We start from the raw sequence: 17,845 nt of genomic DNA, 5'->3' as shown, positions 1-17,845 counted from the left end.
TGTTGTTTGATAATAGCTCTGAATCATTCAGAATGTATTTTGTGTCGAATCATCCAGCACTGCTTTGCTGAATCAGTCAGCATTGAATCAGTCAGCACTGTTTTGCTGAATCAGTCAGCACTGAATCATTCAGCATTGTTTTGTTGAATCAGTAAGCACTGAATCATTCAGAGATGCAAAACAAATGCGTTGAATGCTGAACGGTTTAGCATTTAACGCTGAATGGTTCCATTACGAGGCAAACAAACAACCCCTTACTCTTGAAATTCATTCTTACATTTAAAAAAATGACTGAAATCTAATTGCTAAAGTTCTGCATGAAATTGCTTGGGACAAAATTTTGATTAATAACGAATGGAGAAATTCTCTTTACAAGAAGAATCAATACATGAAAATCTGTATATTTTAAAACCTGTTTTTATGTTTTGTAAACTCTCTCGCATACTAACTGTGTGAAGACTTGAGATTCTGATTGCTGCTTGTTATTCGAATCAGCATAGCTAGCACCTCTTTCATGTCCGGTCTAGCTTGTGGAGCTTCTGCCGTGCATCGGGCACCAATTCTGAGCAGCTCGCACATCTCTTCAGCACCGTCTGCTAGCCCCGATCCGAAAAGCACGACTGGTATCGCAGCTCGGGCTAATCCGTTTCGTCCATTTCCCATCATACGTCTGGCCCATTCCACCAGGCATTCTTCCCCTCCGTCGACCGCTCGCCTCCCGGTTGCCAGTTCCATTGCTAATACCCCGTAACTATATACATCACCTTTTGTAGTGGCTTTCCATGTCTGCCCGTATTCTGGTGCAACATAACCGATAGTTCCTGCCACCATTGTGCTCACATGGCTATGTCCGACATCGACAACTCTAGCCAGACCGAAATCCGTAACTCTTGCCCTCCCATCTTTATCTAACAGGACATTGCTAGCCTTGACATCCCTATGGACAATTGCAGGGTAGCATTCATGATGTAGAAACACTAATGCCCTCGCAATATCGACTGCCACATCGATCCTTCTCCGCCATGTGAACCGCAACCGATCCGAAATAAGATCCTCGAGGTTCCCACCTCTCATGTACTCATAAACCAATATTTTCTCTAAACCATCAAGGCACCAACCATAAAGTGTTACAAGGTTAGGGTGTGGCCAACCAAAGCCATTGCCACTAAGGACCTCCATCTCGGCCCGGAATTCCCTTTCGCCCTCGATTCCTTCTCGTTGAAGTTTTTTCACTGCTACTTCTCTCCCATCAGGCAATACGCCTCGGTACACTGTTCCGAATCCTCCCTTTCCGATAATCCTATCCTCCGAAAAATTGCCTGTAGCCTTTAAAATATCAGCATGTGTGAAAGCTGTTTTGTCCAAACGGATGACCTTAACAGTGTACGATAACCATGGTGATGACCCTCCTGAGCTCGATGCTAAATCATGTCGATAAATGGTATCCTGTAAGAGGTATCCATGCGGTTCTTCCGGACTTTTCACAAATATGTAAACTACAAGTGTTATGACCCCAAAAACAAAAATGGCCAGCGTTAATGATAATAACACCAAGAACACAGCCAACTTGGTAGATCTTTTATGCATTGCATCGTGGTTTTGCTGGCGAGTTGTTCCATTGTCGATAAAATCTGGAACATCAAGTAGCGGATCTCCAAGGTAAGAATCTTTCTCAAACGTTGCCAATTGACCGGTTGATGGGATTACGCCAGAAATGAGCGGATTGTATGAAATGTTGAACTTGCTCAGTTCGGTCAAGTAGTTGAAGCTTGTTGGGAATAAGCCAGAAAAATTATTGTATGAAAAATCTAGATTCTTTAAGCATTTGACATTGCCAATCTCAACTGGAATTTCTCCTGAAAATCTGTTTCGGGTTATATTTAGAACGATAAGCGGCAACTGTCCGATATTCGCAGGCAGTGTTCCATTGAAGCCATTGAAACCAAAGTGAAGCATACTGAAATTCTGCATCATACCGATATCGGAAGGGATCTCGCCCGAGAACAGGTTCCCACTAAGTTGCAAATAACCCGAGATTCGATATGTCCTCACGGTTGAACCTGAAGCACACACCGGGAAAAGACCATATCCTTTAAGCAACCGATCCCATAAGCTTCTGCAGCTCTTCCTAGTAAGAATTGCATACACAAAACTGAAAGGAGGGTAGTCTGCTGGTATCCACCTCTTCATTGACAAGCACTCGCCTGAACCAGCTATTATCCGGTCATTGCGTAGCTGATTCGACTCAAAAGTTCGAGTAGCATTTCTACCAATCTTTGCCAACTCCGCAGGGATTTCCCCGGAAAGTTGATTGTTTTCAAGGTTTAGCCATAACAAGCTACTGCAGCCTCCAATCTAGGGTGGAATCTCGCCAGTAAGAGAGTTGTTTGCAAGCATCAACCACAAAAGTGAGCTCAGTTTTCCAAGGGCCGGCGGGATAGATCCTGAAAGTTGGTTGAAGGAGAGATCGAGGGCTTGTAACTGAGGCAAGTTGCCAAATTCAGGTGGTATACCACCTGTAAACTGGTTGTGCGCCAACATCAAGAAATTCAAGCTCTTCATTTCAGAGATTTCAATAGGTAATGAACCAGAGAAGTTGTTATAACTCAGGTCTAATCGAGAAATCGTCGGTAATTTGAGAATACCGGAAGATATAATCCCTCCAGTGAATGCATTTCCATGTAGCACAAGGAACTTCACCTGTGTGAATCTCCCTAAAATCTCTTGTATCTCCCCACCAAAGTTGTTTTTGCTTAAATCCAAAAAGGCCAAGTTTGTGAGGTTCAGTAAGGATTCTGGTATTACATTGGAGAACCTGTTGCTCCCCAAGTACAAGCCTTCGAGACTGGAAATCATCCTGATCTCCGATGGAATCGGCCCCGTAAAATTGTTTCCCCATATGTTCAACACAACCAAATTCTTGCAGTTAGAAATCTCCCCTGGAAGTTGACCCTGAAAGTTGTTTTCTGAAAGGTCCAAAACCTGCAAACTACAATTGTTTGTAAACATTGATCCCGAAAGTGTCCCGGAAACGTAGTTTTCGGAAACCGAATACTCGACCAGCCTTGCAAATCCACTCCATATGCTGCCAACAAAATTATTCGCACTCAAATCCAAATGCTGCAGATTCAAGCATTCATCAAAGCACTTATCTATGTTGCCAGTGAAATTATTGGTTGAAAGGTTTGCAACAATCAATCTCTGGCAAATTGCTGGGAAATTAGCTTCAATCTCCCCTTGAATCCTATTCATAGACAAATCAAGCTTCTCTAAACTAGTCAAACCTGCCAACACCAGCTCTCCTTCTAGGATATTATGTGACAAGTTAAGGTATATCAGGCTGCTGCATTGGCTCAAATCATCCGGAATCGCTCCACCGATTGTGTTTCTCGAGAGGTCAAGTTCCCGAAGCTCGGTCAAGGCCGAGAAATGATCGAACATCTTCCCAGACATATTGTTGTCGGAAAGGTTTATACCAATGACCCTTTCACCGTCAGAGGAACACAAGACGCCATGCCATTGACACGGAGTCGAGTTCTCGGCATCCCACTCCGAGTACCTTCCTCGATTTACACGGTTCTGTTCTTCCAGGAATGATTTCAGGTTCAACAGAGCCTGTTTATCTGTGTCTAAAGAATCTCCAACAACAACAGTGCCTGCAAATCATCACAAATTTTGCAAGTGAAGTAAAAAGAGACAATCTTCCCTGAATAAACACAAACATGTGGTGAACAAGACATAACAGCTTGAATAAAAATTATCATAAAGTCAACAGAATCATCCTTGGGAAACACAAAAATCAATAACAGCAAATTAACATAAAAAAAATGAAAGCTACCCATCAAAGATTTTCATTCATATGTACGAAAAGTCAATATCAAATTAAACCATACACCAAAAACTGATGAAAAAAATATGAAAATCACATACATGTAATCAGGATTAAAAGCACAAACAAAGTGAAGCGCCATGAAAATGCTCGGTCCCCCGAAATGATCTTCTTCTTCATCTTTGTTAATCAACCAAGCTTTTCACCATAGCAGTGATGAGTTACTTAAACATCCATCGATGGAAAACATGAGAAAAATATGAAAGAAAATAATTAAAAAAAAACTAGTTGTAAAACGTAATCAAAAAAGTCAGTTGAAAAACACTAGCGCCTGCACATAAGACCATACACCAAGCTTTGAAGAAACGTTTGCCAACAACAGTATTATTTAAATATATATTGTTTAATAATGTTAAATGGGAATAACCATAAATATTAATCCGTTTTTTTTTTTTTTTGGGCCGTGGTGTTTGTTTCCTGAGAAAATGAGAGGCAATTGAAGCAAGGTAGCTGGTTAGCCGCCCATGTTGACTGCTTCAAGCTGTGGGGTCTGACCTCCACCATTCTTTCACGTTGGTTTACTTCATGGAATCGGGTTGTTTGTATTTGACTAAAATATTTTCCTTTCACATAGAAAATCTGGAAAATTTTCATTGCTTTACAATCGGTATAAGATTAATCCAAATTTATTTTTTTTCTGTTCACTGTTCGAATTTTTCATATTATTTATTATTATAAAAGTGATTCTTTTAATCTAATTTTTAGGGTAAATTATCAGTTTTGGTCCATTTCAGCATCTAAACTTTTAATTTTTCAAAGTCATACCTAAAGTTTAGTTTTTGTTTTATTTTAGTACTCCGCTGTTAAAATTTTTAATTTTTGTTTCATTTTAGTACCATCGTTCAAAATTTAATGTTAAGTTTTGAAAAATTGAAAGTTTAGATACTAAATCGGACCAATATTGATAGTTTAAGTATTAAACACGTTAAATTTTTAACGACGGTGCACTAGAATAAAATGAAAACTAAATGTTAGGCATGTTATAAAAATATTGAAAGTTTAGGTGCTAAAATGGACCAAAACTGATAGTTTAGGTACTATTTGCATAATTTACCCAATTTTTTTATTTACAATATTGATATTGAAATCACTAAAATTATTTAAAAAATTTAATGTTACATTTCACTAAATCAATTGATAATTAATAATAATAATAATAATAATAATAATATATACAATTTTTGAATATCTAGGACAACACCTAACCTAACATGGTAAAATTAGTTTTAGTCAACAGCAAGAATTAAACATTCAGCCACTTCAACCCTATGAATGTAATATATATTCAATATTTAATATATATATAAATTTAATATATTTAAATATTGGATGATTCTACAACGCTCCATGAACACTGATAAGCACAACTAACGATGAACATCATTAGTTTAATTTATAAAAATTTAAAATTCTAAAGGACTTAATGTATAATTATAAATTAGTTAAAAATTTAAAGATAACTTATACATTGACCACCTAACTATTGTCTCTTTTTATTTTGACCATCATTTTTGAAATTTTATCAATTAGGTCACCCAACTATTTAAACGCATTCAATTAAACCATTTGCCGTTAATATTTAACGGAAAAGATGATGTAGTTAAAATATTGGTATAATCACACATTTGATCATTGTTACTTATAGATTCTATCAATTTGGTCTTAATTTTAATAAATCAAATATACCAAAGTAGTTAATTGAAGAAGAATCCAATTTAATGTCAGCCAATACAGTTTTTATTTTCTCTTTATTGACTTTTATTATTTCTATTAATAAAGAAAAATTAACATGTCAATGTTTTGTGAGGAGACGTGCCAGCATGTCTCCATGTTCTTCGTTTTTTTAGCTTAAAATAATATATTTTACATTGATACACATAAGGCAATTGTTTGACAAATTCATGTGTGTAAATTATATCTTTCAATGATTTTAAGAGTTTAAATTAGATGTTTTATTTTATTACTTTTTTAGATTGTTTGTTTAAAATTATTTATTTTTTATTTGTCAGTTATCCAAGTATTATAACTTTACTTTTACCTAATTCGTCCCATTATAAGTAAAATCTAACTGTTTTGGATTAATTTTTAATGGATTAATTTTTGAGAGTTTAAATTTTAATTTTACTTAATATAGATGTAGTTTTTGAAATCAAAGCGTTTGATATTTAATTTTTTTTAGTTTCTCAAAAATGAAATAATTATTTTGTAAGTTTTCTTTTATTTTCTTTATTGTTTGTTTTCCTACAAATCGAAAGAATAATATGAATGAATACTACTTTGGCACCATTTGATTTGAGGGTTAAGTTTATTTTAATTTATTAAAATTAGGACCAAATTGATAAATATATAAGTAATGTGGACCAAATGTGTAATTATATCAAATATTTTAACTCTCAATCATCTTTTCCATAAATATTAATAGAAAGTGACTTAATTAAATATATTTAAATAGCAAAGTGACATGATTAACAAAATTTCAAAAATGATATCCAAAATAAAAATGAATAATACTTAGGTGATCACTGGTACAATTTACCTTTATTTTAAATAAATTTATCTATAAATTTTTAACTAATTTATAATTATATGTTGAACCCTTTAGAATTTTAAATTTTTATAAATTAAACTAATATTACTTATTAGTATTCGTCAGTGCTCGTTGACCATCGTAGAATTTTCCTTAAATATTTGTTTTGTATTATTGTTTTTTACGTTCCAATTGACTTTACCCGTGGAAGGGACTCATTAATTTATTAAATACATCAATTTAATTCGCAAATCATTTACATGGAGGAGGGGGGGGAACAATTTTGGTTGCATAGTCAAAGCCATCTTAATTTGAAATAATTAATCAAGTAGAATGGTCCTACTTAGAAGGTCACCTTCAAATTTATCATTGAAAGTACTTATTTAATTTGGATTATTTATGTATGACATACTTTCTAGACTAGTTAATTAGTGATGCTAACATTTTGCATGTCTACTTTGAAAATAACTTTTGAAAACTCTAGAGTTATTTTTATTTTCAATTTTTTTGTTAATTTATTCGACCTAACCCTACTATTAACAAATTAAAATGTGACATGCATTAAAATGGCATATTATTCATCTCTTTTAATTTAGAGGAAGAGTTACCATCGATGATTTTATGTAGGTGGTGAGTTGAAGATGAGTAATGCGGATCAAGAATAATCGAATCCAAGTCTCATTTCCATGTCATGCATGAGGTTTTATACCCTAACCTTATGTTTGTGTCAGGTTTATGGCTATGATGGATATTCGTAGATTAACAAAATAAATAACTATAATTATTTGACACGGGCTTAATACTGACAATCTCGTTGCTAAGTCAACTCGAACTTGATAGGTAAAGATATAATAAAGATAAAAGGGTTATGTTTAATTTATACATTTATATATAAAAAAGTAAATTTTATATGATTTAGTCAAAATCAAAGGTGATTATGAGTTTGATTAAATATTCTTTAATCATTTTATTAGTCAACAAACAGTAATTACCATTTCATCTCAAAACTTCCACTTGGCATGTTTATATAGCTTTTGTGTTCATAAACCTTTAGAGTCGAACCAACCGGATGCTTCTAAAATCTTTTACATATTTTTTTATCAAAACCAAAATAATAATAATTTAGAAAATTAATAATTTATAAAACACTAATAAATTAAAATTTCTTAATTAAAATCTGAAAGAAAATCTTTAATCCGCACGTGAGTTTAGCTTTAATGATTTTTCTAACTGTAAAAATTGAAAGTATATCGGTAAAAGTAACATTAACTGGACAATTTTGTCCACGTTAATTAAAATTGATAATAATTTCAACTTAATCCTCAAATTTGAATTAGTTTAAATTTTGATTAAATGGATAAATTACTCTGATAGATCCCTCAAATATAAATAATACAATTTGAATACCTTTAGCTCTTTTATTAAACGAAAAAAATTATAATTTCGGCATTCTTATAAGTATTTATTTAATTTTAATATTTTTTAAAATATTTTCCCGAGTAGATTAGGGGTTTCTTTTGCGTCAAGGCAATGGAGAGAGTTGCCTTTTTTCCAAACTCTCTCGGGGATTTGCCGACCACACGGTACCGTATTGGATTCCATTCGGTGCCGATGTTTCTTTCTTTGACCATCTTTCAATTTTTTGACCACCAACTAATTTTTGGATAAATCACACATTTAGTATTTAAGTTATTGTTTTTATTTCATTTTAGTATTTAAGTTTTTTTCGAATTATACCTAATGTTTTGTTTAGGTTTCAATTTGATGTTTTATATTAAAAAATTAATATAATCATTAATGTGACATTTTTTATTTTTTAATGGTAACTTGGTATTACCTTATTCTGACGCATCAACATCATCGCTAATATTTTAATAACATGATATCAAAATAAAACCTAAACTAAACGTTAGACATAAGTTTTTAAAAAAATAAATTTTAAGTCACAAAATAAAACAAAAGTAATAGTTTAAATACTAACGTGTAGTTTATCATTCATTTTTTATTATATATTTTTTATATATTTTAAATTGAATTTAGATAAAATTATATTATAATCTCAGTTCCTAACATAATTTCTTCGATTTTTTTAATCGTTTCAACCTCGTACTATAAAAAATGTGTAAATTTTTTAATTATTGGATTAATTTGAGAACATCTCTAACGAGAAGAATAATTAAAAGATTAATTACTGATATGGACAATGAATATATCAAAAAGAAATATTAAGCCATGTGTGAATAGTTGGAGACATATATCAAAATTGCAAGGGGGGGTGGAGCTCAGCCCAAGCCCAGCAAAGCAAAACAAAAATGCAGTCGGCAGCAGCATTAACAGTCATCTATCGCCGGAGAAAAAAAGCCAGCAAGGCCGGCCGTTACTATAAGAACGATTATGTCGCCATCAAAGCCCACCCAACTGTTTCTCTCTTTTTTTTTCTTTTTTAATTTTGAAACCTTTGTTTGATATTATATTCCGAATGAACTCTGAGAACAAATTGATCGATAACGGTTCGTCTTTCTAATTTGGACGAAGGATCGTGGTTAGCGATGAGCAAGAGACTTAAATCCAACGTGTTATGACTCGACCTGATTTGATGGGTCATATTCTTAAAATAAAATAGGTTCGGATCATTTTTTTGGATGATAGATTCGGGTTGAGTTATTATTTAGGATCAAAAACCTGACCCGAATTGATTTATAAACAAGATAATTATACCTTGCATATTTAGAGATAATTGTAAAGTACCCCTCTTTATATTAGTTTTTTTTCCCAATTAACTCCATATTTTATTGAATAAAATTAATAATTTTAGGTCAGCTTAGGTTAGAAAATTTGTCATTGAATTTTCCATACGTATCTACATACCTGAAATAAACAGATGAGGAAACTCTTTCTTTATATCTTCTTCTCGTTCCCAAGTTACTTTATGGTTCCGTCAAAGAACTTTTACCAGTGGAATCGTCTTATTTCTCAATTCTTTGACTCCATATGCTAGAATCATTACTAGCTTCTATTCATATGATAAATCCAGTTGAATCTCAATTTCCTGCGGTGTAATCACATATGAAGGATCTGATCGATACTTTCGAAGGATCGATACATGAAATACATTATGAATCTTATTCATCTATGGAGGCAACACCAACTAATAAGCCTATTGGTCCAACTCTCTTTATAACCTCGAACGACCCGATTCTTGGACTCAATTTTCCTTTGCGCCTAAATCTCAAAATCTTTTTCTAGGTTTTATCTCAAAAATCAGATCGAGTTTTGGGTCGGATGAAATTGCCCTAAACTCTGGTTGGATCGAGTTTCAGATAGAGGGTATAAATTTTTTAGGTCAGGTTGGCCAAAAACTTAGCTGATCTGACCTATGCTCATCCCTAATCATGGTCGATGAAAATACGATTGTTAGGCTAATATTTTTATAGAAAACAGAATAAGTCATGGAGGATGGAAAAGAAGATACAGGTTATGAATGTTCTAACCCTTTTTAGTCTTGATTGGTGGTATCTATAGTTATTTTTAGTATGTGTATATGTCATATGATTATTATGGTTGTTTATAGACCGTATTTGAACACAAACCTAGAGCCTCAGTGGTAAAAGGATTGTTGTTAATTCTTGAGGTCCTGGGTTTGAGCACCAGGTATGTCAAGGGTGTGTGTTCAATGTCGAATGGTTGAAAGTTATCTTTGAACATATATTGCTTTGTACTTACCTCATATTAATAAATAAAAAATAGACCATCTTCGAATGTATAACAAGTTGTCCCTCTTGATCAAGTGAAATACCATAAAGTGGCTTGACCCGAGACTTACAGTTGAAGTATAACGTCTCTCTCTTGATTTTGTTGAGTGTGTCATGGTTGATAACTAGTGAGTTGCGTCAGTCATTGACGATTCATTTCTTTTTACTTAAACATAGAATCGTGGTTGATGCACGGACGACCATAAAAGGTAGGGTTAAAGATCCTCAAAACTAATGATCAAGGAATCATCACCCTTGAATGAGTTTGATTGGTCTATGAGTGTGACTTTTATCTCTGTAAATATGACGGTAACTTGAATATATGTCAAAAATAAACTTTTCATCGGATCAAATTTTTAATCTAAAAATTTATCTCGATGAATCCATCTTAAATCTGCCACAAGTTTAGAGCCAACATTAAAAATGAATTTAATGTGTATGTCTTGATCGTATTCTTATGATTATAAAATATGAAAAACGATAAATATCGGTTGATAGATTAGATATTAAGTACAGGAACTGACGTGAAGCATGGGGTTTGGACTTTGCTTAGATTCATAATCCCACGACAAAAGCCTTTGTCTTCTCTTCTTAGATTAAGGAATCACACTTGTTTTAGTTTGTTTGTTTGTTTGGAACCTTTAGTTTTGCACATATGGTTTAATCTTCATTAGTTTTAACCTAATTCACTCAAATTTAATTTAATTTTTGTTTTCTTTTTCTTTCACTTTTCTTTTGTTCTTTTTCCAAATAAAAAATAATTTTGATTTGAATTTTAAGCTATACATACATACATACACACATACACACATACACACATACACACATACACATATACATACACACATACACACATACACACATACATATAGGGATGGCAATGGGTCGGGTCGGGTCGGGTTTTTGGGCCACCCGACTCGACCCGAGAAGAAAGGGTTTTTCACCCGTGACCCGACCCGACCCGACGAAATTAAGGTTTCACCCGACCCGACCCGACCCGAATATATGACTTAGAAACCCGACCCGACCCGAAATAATAATAAAAAAAATTTTATTCAATGAAAACAGTGACTTAATTGAAAAAAATTATATATGGGGGACATTATTGTAATTATCCCTAAATATATAGGATAAAATTATATATATTTTTAGGGTCGGGTCGGGTCGGATTTTTTTCACCCTAAACCCGGCCCGACCCGAACAGTACATTTTAAAAAAACCCGACCCGAACCTGATTTTTTTTTTAAAAAAAATCCGAACCGATCGGGTCGGGTCGGAACACGTCGGATTCGGGTTGAGTTGGCACGCACGCACGCACGCACGCACGCACGCACTCACGCACGCACGCACGCACACACACACATATCATCTATTTTTTAATAAAAAATAAAAAAAAATATTTTGGATCAAGAAGGAATGAGGTGTAATTTAAGCTTAAAATTCAAATAAAAATTTAAAATTTCTAAATTTAATTTTTTTATTAAGTTAAGGTGATTATAAAATTGTATATGTTTTAAACACTCTCAATCATATGACAATAAACGTTCAATTACACAACTGTAGCTGCTGGTGCTCAAACTCATGACCTCGAGAAACAACAACAATTCATTTAACAACTAAAATAATTTTATTCTTACTCTAAATTTAATTTAAATTAACCAAAAACCCAATTATATCCAATCCATACCCATCGCTACAAATGATCAGTACATTGATTAGAGTGGAGAAGGGTAAAATTGGCCTAATAGACTGTACGAATAAAAAAATTAGGTCATCTTTAAAATTAATTTGGGATCTACAATAAATGTTACAGTACAGGACAAACTCGTAAGGCCCATGTGATGAATTTGTCCAAATAATATCTTTTATTTAAACTTCTCACGTGGATATGACGAATTCTAATAAAATATAATTTTGTATTCAATTTTATCTTGTAGAAGTGACAATTTTCAATAAAATTTTTATTTTATTAAAACTCGTCATACCCACGTGATGAGTTCTAAATCAATCTAACAAATAAATTATTTCTCAAAATAAAATATCTATTATTGTATTAGATTAAATAGTTAGTGTGCCTACTGAGATTAAATAATTAGTGTGCCTACTGTATGGAGCAAAAATTGCCGTGGAAAAGGTATGACAAACCGGCCAATGTGTCTCTGTAAATTGGGGGAATATGGATGCTTTCTTATCTTCTTATTAGTATTATTCTTATAAAATCTGTTTACTTTATTATCAGGGGGGAAACTGTGGGAATATTGAAGGTTTTATTTTATTATTGTATGAACTTTTATTGATGTAGTAAGGTGTGAAATGGTTGCCCATGCAATCCTAATATACATTAAAATTCCAAAAAAAATTAAAAATATTATTTAAAAACTATTATCTAATACATTAACGATAAAATAAATTGGGTAAATTACAAATTTAATATCTAAACTATCACTTTTATTCTGTTTTAATATCTAAACTTTCAATTTTTTAAAACAATACATAATACTTACTTTTTGTTTTATTTTAGTAAACCGCTGTTAAAGACTTAATGGAAACTTAATAAAGACAATTTAGTTAGTGGTGACTCATCCTTGTTTATAATAATGTTGGTAATAAAACAAAATGAAAATAATAATGTAGGTACTAAATGTATAATTTAAATTTTTAATATTTACTTAATAAAGATAATTTAATCAGTAGTGGCTCATCCTTGTTTATAATATCATGTTAAATGATGTTAAATGCTCTCTTTATTTAGACCATCAGGTCAGATTATAATTTTTTATTTTAATCAATCAATCTCTTAATGAAAAAATAGATAAAAATATAATAAAAAAATTAAATATACATTGACAGATAAATAAGTAAAATATATCAGATTTTAAGTTAAATTGAATAAAAAATGGATGTAACCTCCGATATCATATTAAAGTTTCTTTTATATGTACGAATTTAATATCTTAAAAACATATCTAACACTCATTAGTAAAAAGCTTTAAATAAAAGGGGGCATGATTGGCGTTAAATAATTACTTCACCAAATAAATGAAATGATTAAATCTCGCACGTGGCATGCACGGTGTGGATGCTAAATGTTTATTTGGTAAAAAAGATATAAAAATAAACAATAAGGAAAATAGGTAATATTGGAATCATAATTTTATATATTTCATTTAGTTATACAAACTTGAATTTTTAATCTACATAAATATATAACTGATACATTTCGGAAGTCACAAAAGTGATTGGATTTTAACTTAATTATTTATAATTATATAATTTTAATATGTTTTAATACTTATTATAATCCATAAATCTCATTAAATGGTAGCTTAGTTGTCTATTTTAGGGGTGCTAGAGGTATAAGTCAAGGTGATCCCCTTTCTCCTTATCTTTTTGTCCTTGCCATGAATGTTTTGTCTAGCCTATTGAATGTGGCAGCTTTAAAGGGAATCTTTAACTTCCACCCCAATTGTAGAAGGATTGGCATAACTCATCTCTGTTTTGCTGATGATTTACTTATTTTCTGCAAAGGCTCTATTGACTCTATTATTGGTGTTCAATCTGTTTTGGATGTATTTTACTCTCTGTCGGGGTTGAAACTAAATGCAAGAAAATGTGATATATGTAGTGGGATATCTATTGTGCAGTGTAATGATATTAGAGAGATTACATGATTCAAGATAGGGAAGCTTCCTGTAAGGTACTTGGGAATTCCTTTGGTGACTAAAAAACTCGCAGAGAAGGATTGCCAATGCCTTATTGATAAGATAAGGGCTAAGCTGAATTTATGGGTAAACAGACATTTGAGTTTCGCTGGTAGATCACAATTGATGCGTGATGTTTTATTCAGCATAACAAACTAATGGTGCAGACAAATTATGCTACCTTTAGCGATAATAAAGAAAATTGAGCAATTATGCTCTCGATTCTTCTAGAAGGGAGCTGACTTGCCTGCTAAGGGTGCCCGAGTTAGCTGGAGGCAGATTTGTTTGCTGAAATCTGAAGGGGGTCTTAGTGTAATTGACATAGGTAGCTAGAATAAGGCTTGCATTGTGAAACTGATCAGAAACCTATTGGAAAAGGAATTCCCCTACAAATTCTAGCTGGAGTTTTAAGAGATTATTGAAAATGAGGCCTATTATTTCTCACTTAGTTGCTGATCCGGTCAGAGAACTTAGCACGAGACACGTCTGGGAGGACATGTGCACCACAACTCCAAGGGTCTTGTGGCAGTAACTGGTTTGGTTCCCTAGGCGTATCCCAAAGCATAGTATAATCTTATGGATGGCTATCTTAGATAGGATTCCTACTCGAGTTAGGCTCCTGCGGATGGGATTAATAATTGAGAATGATAAATGCTTGCTTTATGACATTGAGCCTGAGACTAGAAGTCACATTTTCTTTGAGTTTGGTTTTGCAAAAGCTTTATGGGTGGCTATACTTTCTCTATGTGGTGTCAATCGTAGAGTAAACAGATGGGACAATGAATTGGCATGGGCTATCCATTATTTTAAGTGTAAGTTATCATAGTTAGAGTGTTTAAACTCGCTTTGGCTAGTTATGTATATGGCATTTGGAAGGAGAGGAATAATAGTCTATTTGGGGGAAAGGCTAGGCTGATGGATGATGTTCTAGAGGATATTAGATAAACCATCCAGATTCGATTGAATGGCTGGTCTATCAACAGAGTAGACTCGAGGAACGTTACCCTCTGTGTAAGCTGGGGGATCTCGTGAGTTTAGAGGATTCTTGTTCCCTGTTTCATGGTTTGTGGTTGTATAGCTAGCTGTTAATTTGTTGTTTATGTAGTGAATTGGTTTCTTGTAGCAAGCTTCATGCTTTCATGGGTAATGAAAATGGATTATCCAAAAACAATCTCATTAAATAAAATGTAATTAGAGTAAGGGGTGTGGAAATTATAGTAATTACATATATAATTAATTACACTGACTTTTAATCTTTTATTTAAATACTTTAACTAAAGGGTGTTATCAGATAATATATAATTATAATTTATCAAATAAATATGTATATACAAAAAAGTGTTATTATAAAAAGAGTAAATTATATTGGTGGTCATTGAAGTTTTAGGATACTTTCACTTTGAATATTGAAATCGAAAAAGTTTCATTAAAGTCACTATCGTTAAGAAAACTTTTACTTCAGTCATTGAACTATTAAGCTGACATGATACACCCACATATCGTGAGTCAACATGTTCACATATTATTTTATTTTATTTACTAAATTAGTATTATATAATAAAATTGTGACACACATTATAATCTTATTGATAAAAAAAATCATATTGGAGATAAAATTGAATTGGATAAACATAATACGTTATTCTCATACATAAATTTGATTCGATCATATTAATAAACATCTCTACATACATAAAATAAGCATAATGCCAAAATAAATGCTTATAACGTGTGATTAAATAATCATTTTGACCTCTATTTCTCTTTAAGATCTTTTATTTTATAGTGTTAATCGTTTATTAACTAACAATTTTTATCCATGAATGAGTATTTTTTCACTAAAATAAAGTTTTGGGGACTAAAATACTTTTAAAAAATAAGAAGAGTTAAAGTATCTATTTAATAAAATATCAGAGATATTTTATATCATTATGCCATCCATGTGCTACACTAAATTTATTTCCCAACAGATGGACCTCAATTCCGGAGAAATGTTCACATGCTTCTCGGTTTCACAAACGCGTAAGGGGTGACCGGAATATTAGTACTATTTAAAAAACGTTTCGTGATCTGATTGGTTTTAATCAGATACATTAAATAAGCTGAGACGCAGGTGATTCTCGTGGACACATTTCAGCCAAACTGGGCCACGTAGGCACTGATGTTGCCGTTGATGATGGACAAACAAAGCTACTAAAAAATTAAGGGTAAACTACAGGTCATCGAAATATGAGTAAGTTTTCATTTCTAATATTTAAATTTTGAAAGTAACAGAACGGTCATTCGACCATAGCAATCGTTACCCAATTAACAGAAAATTAATGTGACACGTTTAGGTGACTGATTTGTCACTATTTGACCATGTTGAAACCTTTTTTTTACTCTTAATTTGACCATCCTCATAAATACTTTAAAAAAAACTAAACGATCACGTTTTTCTAACAATTTTTTATCGTTCAAGGATGACGAGATAGATTCATCATCCCTTATAGTTCTTTTATTTTAGGGTGTCATTGTGGATGGTCAAAATGTGTGTCAAAAGTCAAAGGGTGTCGACGTGGTCAAACATCACCAATTCATCCGAACATGATACATCAATTTCTCTTAATGAAGTAACCACGGTTAGCGTTCAAGTGATTTATTTGTTAAAAAGTATAAAATTAGTGACCGTTTCATTACTTCTGAAAATTCAGTACTGAAAATTGGAAACTTACTCGTATTATTTTAATTGTAATTTTCGTTATTATTCTTGTCAATAACTCAAGATAGAAAGGCGGGTATGATAAAGAAGAGCAAAGCAAATAAAACTTCGACACAAACGAAGGAAGGTAAACATCAATAAGAATGGAGGAGTTGATAGAATTAAATTTTACAAAAGGATTCAATATATATATAAGTTAGGCGAGAGAGAGAGTAAGATATTTGAACTTGATTCGATTAAAGTTAGTTCAATCAACATTTAAATCAAATAAATTTAACTTAAGGTCGAACTCGATTTGCGTTTTTAACGAGCTACTTGATATCCGACTTGAAAAACTTACGAGAAACTCAAAAAATATAATATATTATTTTTTTATTTTTAGTTAAATTATCAATAATATTAACATTAATATGTTGTTTTGTTTTAAATAAAATATAAAACTTTCATGTATTTAAGGTTTAGGTTAAAATCAGAGTTTGAGTTTGAATTGAGTTCGAGTTTGAGCTTTAATCGAGTTAAGTCTAATAATATTTCGATTTCAAGTTTTTCTAGCTCCAATCGAGTTTCACTTTTTTTATTTCGAGTCGAGTTGAAAATTTTAAGCTTGCAATTTTTCAATTCAAGTTGAGCTTCAATTATTTTTTTTCAATTTGAATTGAATTTGACAATTTTAAACTCACAAATTTTCAAATTAAGTTAAACTGAACAATAATTAAAACTCGATTCGACTAAATAGAACCTTATTCGGAAATATACAATAGTTGTCTCTCTTTCCCGTTGTTTTTTCTTCTAAAATTTTCCTTTTTTTGTAGACATAGTACAAATCAATTGGGTAAAGTAAACGAATGATCTCCTAAATATAGGGTATTATTTTGTTAAGTCTCTCAACTATTAAAAGTTACAAAATGGTCTCTTGACTATAGAGTGTTACTTTGTTGAGTCATTCGACTATCAAAAGTTACAAAATTGTCACTCGACTATTTAATATGTTCCAATTTTTTCATTTTTTGTTAAAATTTGACAGTATTTTGAGTTGAACATTAACTTGCTGACTGTGATATGATAAAATCCAATCCCAAAATCTCAAACGACTGTCACATCTCAATTATCATGTTAACGTTCATCTTAGACAATAGCCAAATTTTTAACCAAAAAAATGACTAGTTTGGAACATAATGAATAGTTGGGTGACGGTTTTGTAACTTTTAATAGTCGAATGACTCAACAAAACAACACTCTATAGTTGGAGGACCATCTTGTAACTTTTAATAGCCG

At 32.2% G+C, this 17,845-nt stretch overlaps 1 protein-coding gene across 1 annotated transcript; it reads right to left on the bottom strand.

Moving 5' to 3' along the window:
- Positions 1 to 323: 323 nt before the first annotated feature.
- LOC120159734 (probable LRR receptor-like serine/threonine-protein kinase At1g74360) lies at positions 324 to 3,663 on the bottom strand (the record flags this gene model as incomplete). Its single annotated transcript, XM_039170299.1, is given in 1 exon segment — positions 324 to 3,663. A coding segment is annotated over 1 exon segment (3,219 nt), but the record flags the coding sequence as incomplete, so codon positions are not given.
- Positions 3,664 to 17,845: the final 14,182 nt, after the last annotated feature.

This window comes from Hibiscus syriacus, unplaced genomic scaffold, assembly GCF_006381635.1.
Source record: "Hibiscus syriacus cultivar Baekdansim isolate YM2019G1 unplaced genomic scaffold, ASM638163v2 tig00002847_pilon, whole genome shotgun sequence".
Lineage (NCBI taxonomy): Eukaryota > Viridiplantae > Streptophyta > Magnoliopsida > Malvales > Malvaceae > Hibiscus > Hibiscus syriacus.
This window is presented reverse-complemented; position numbering and strand designations above follow the sequence as displayed.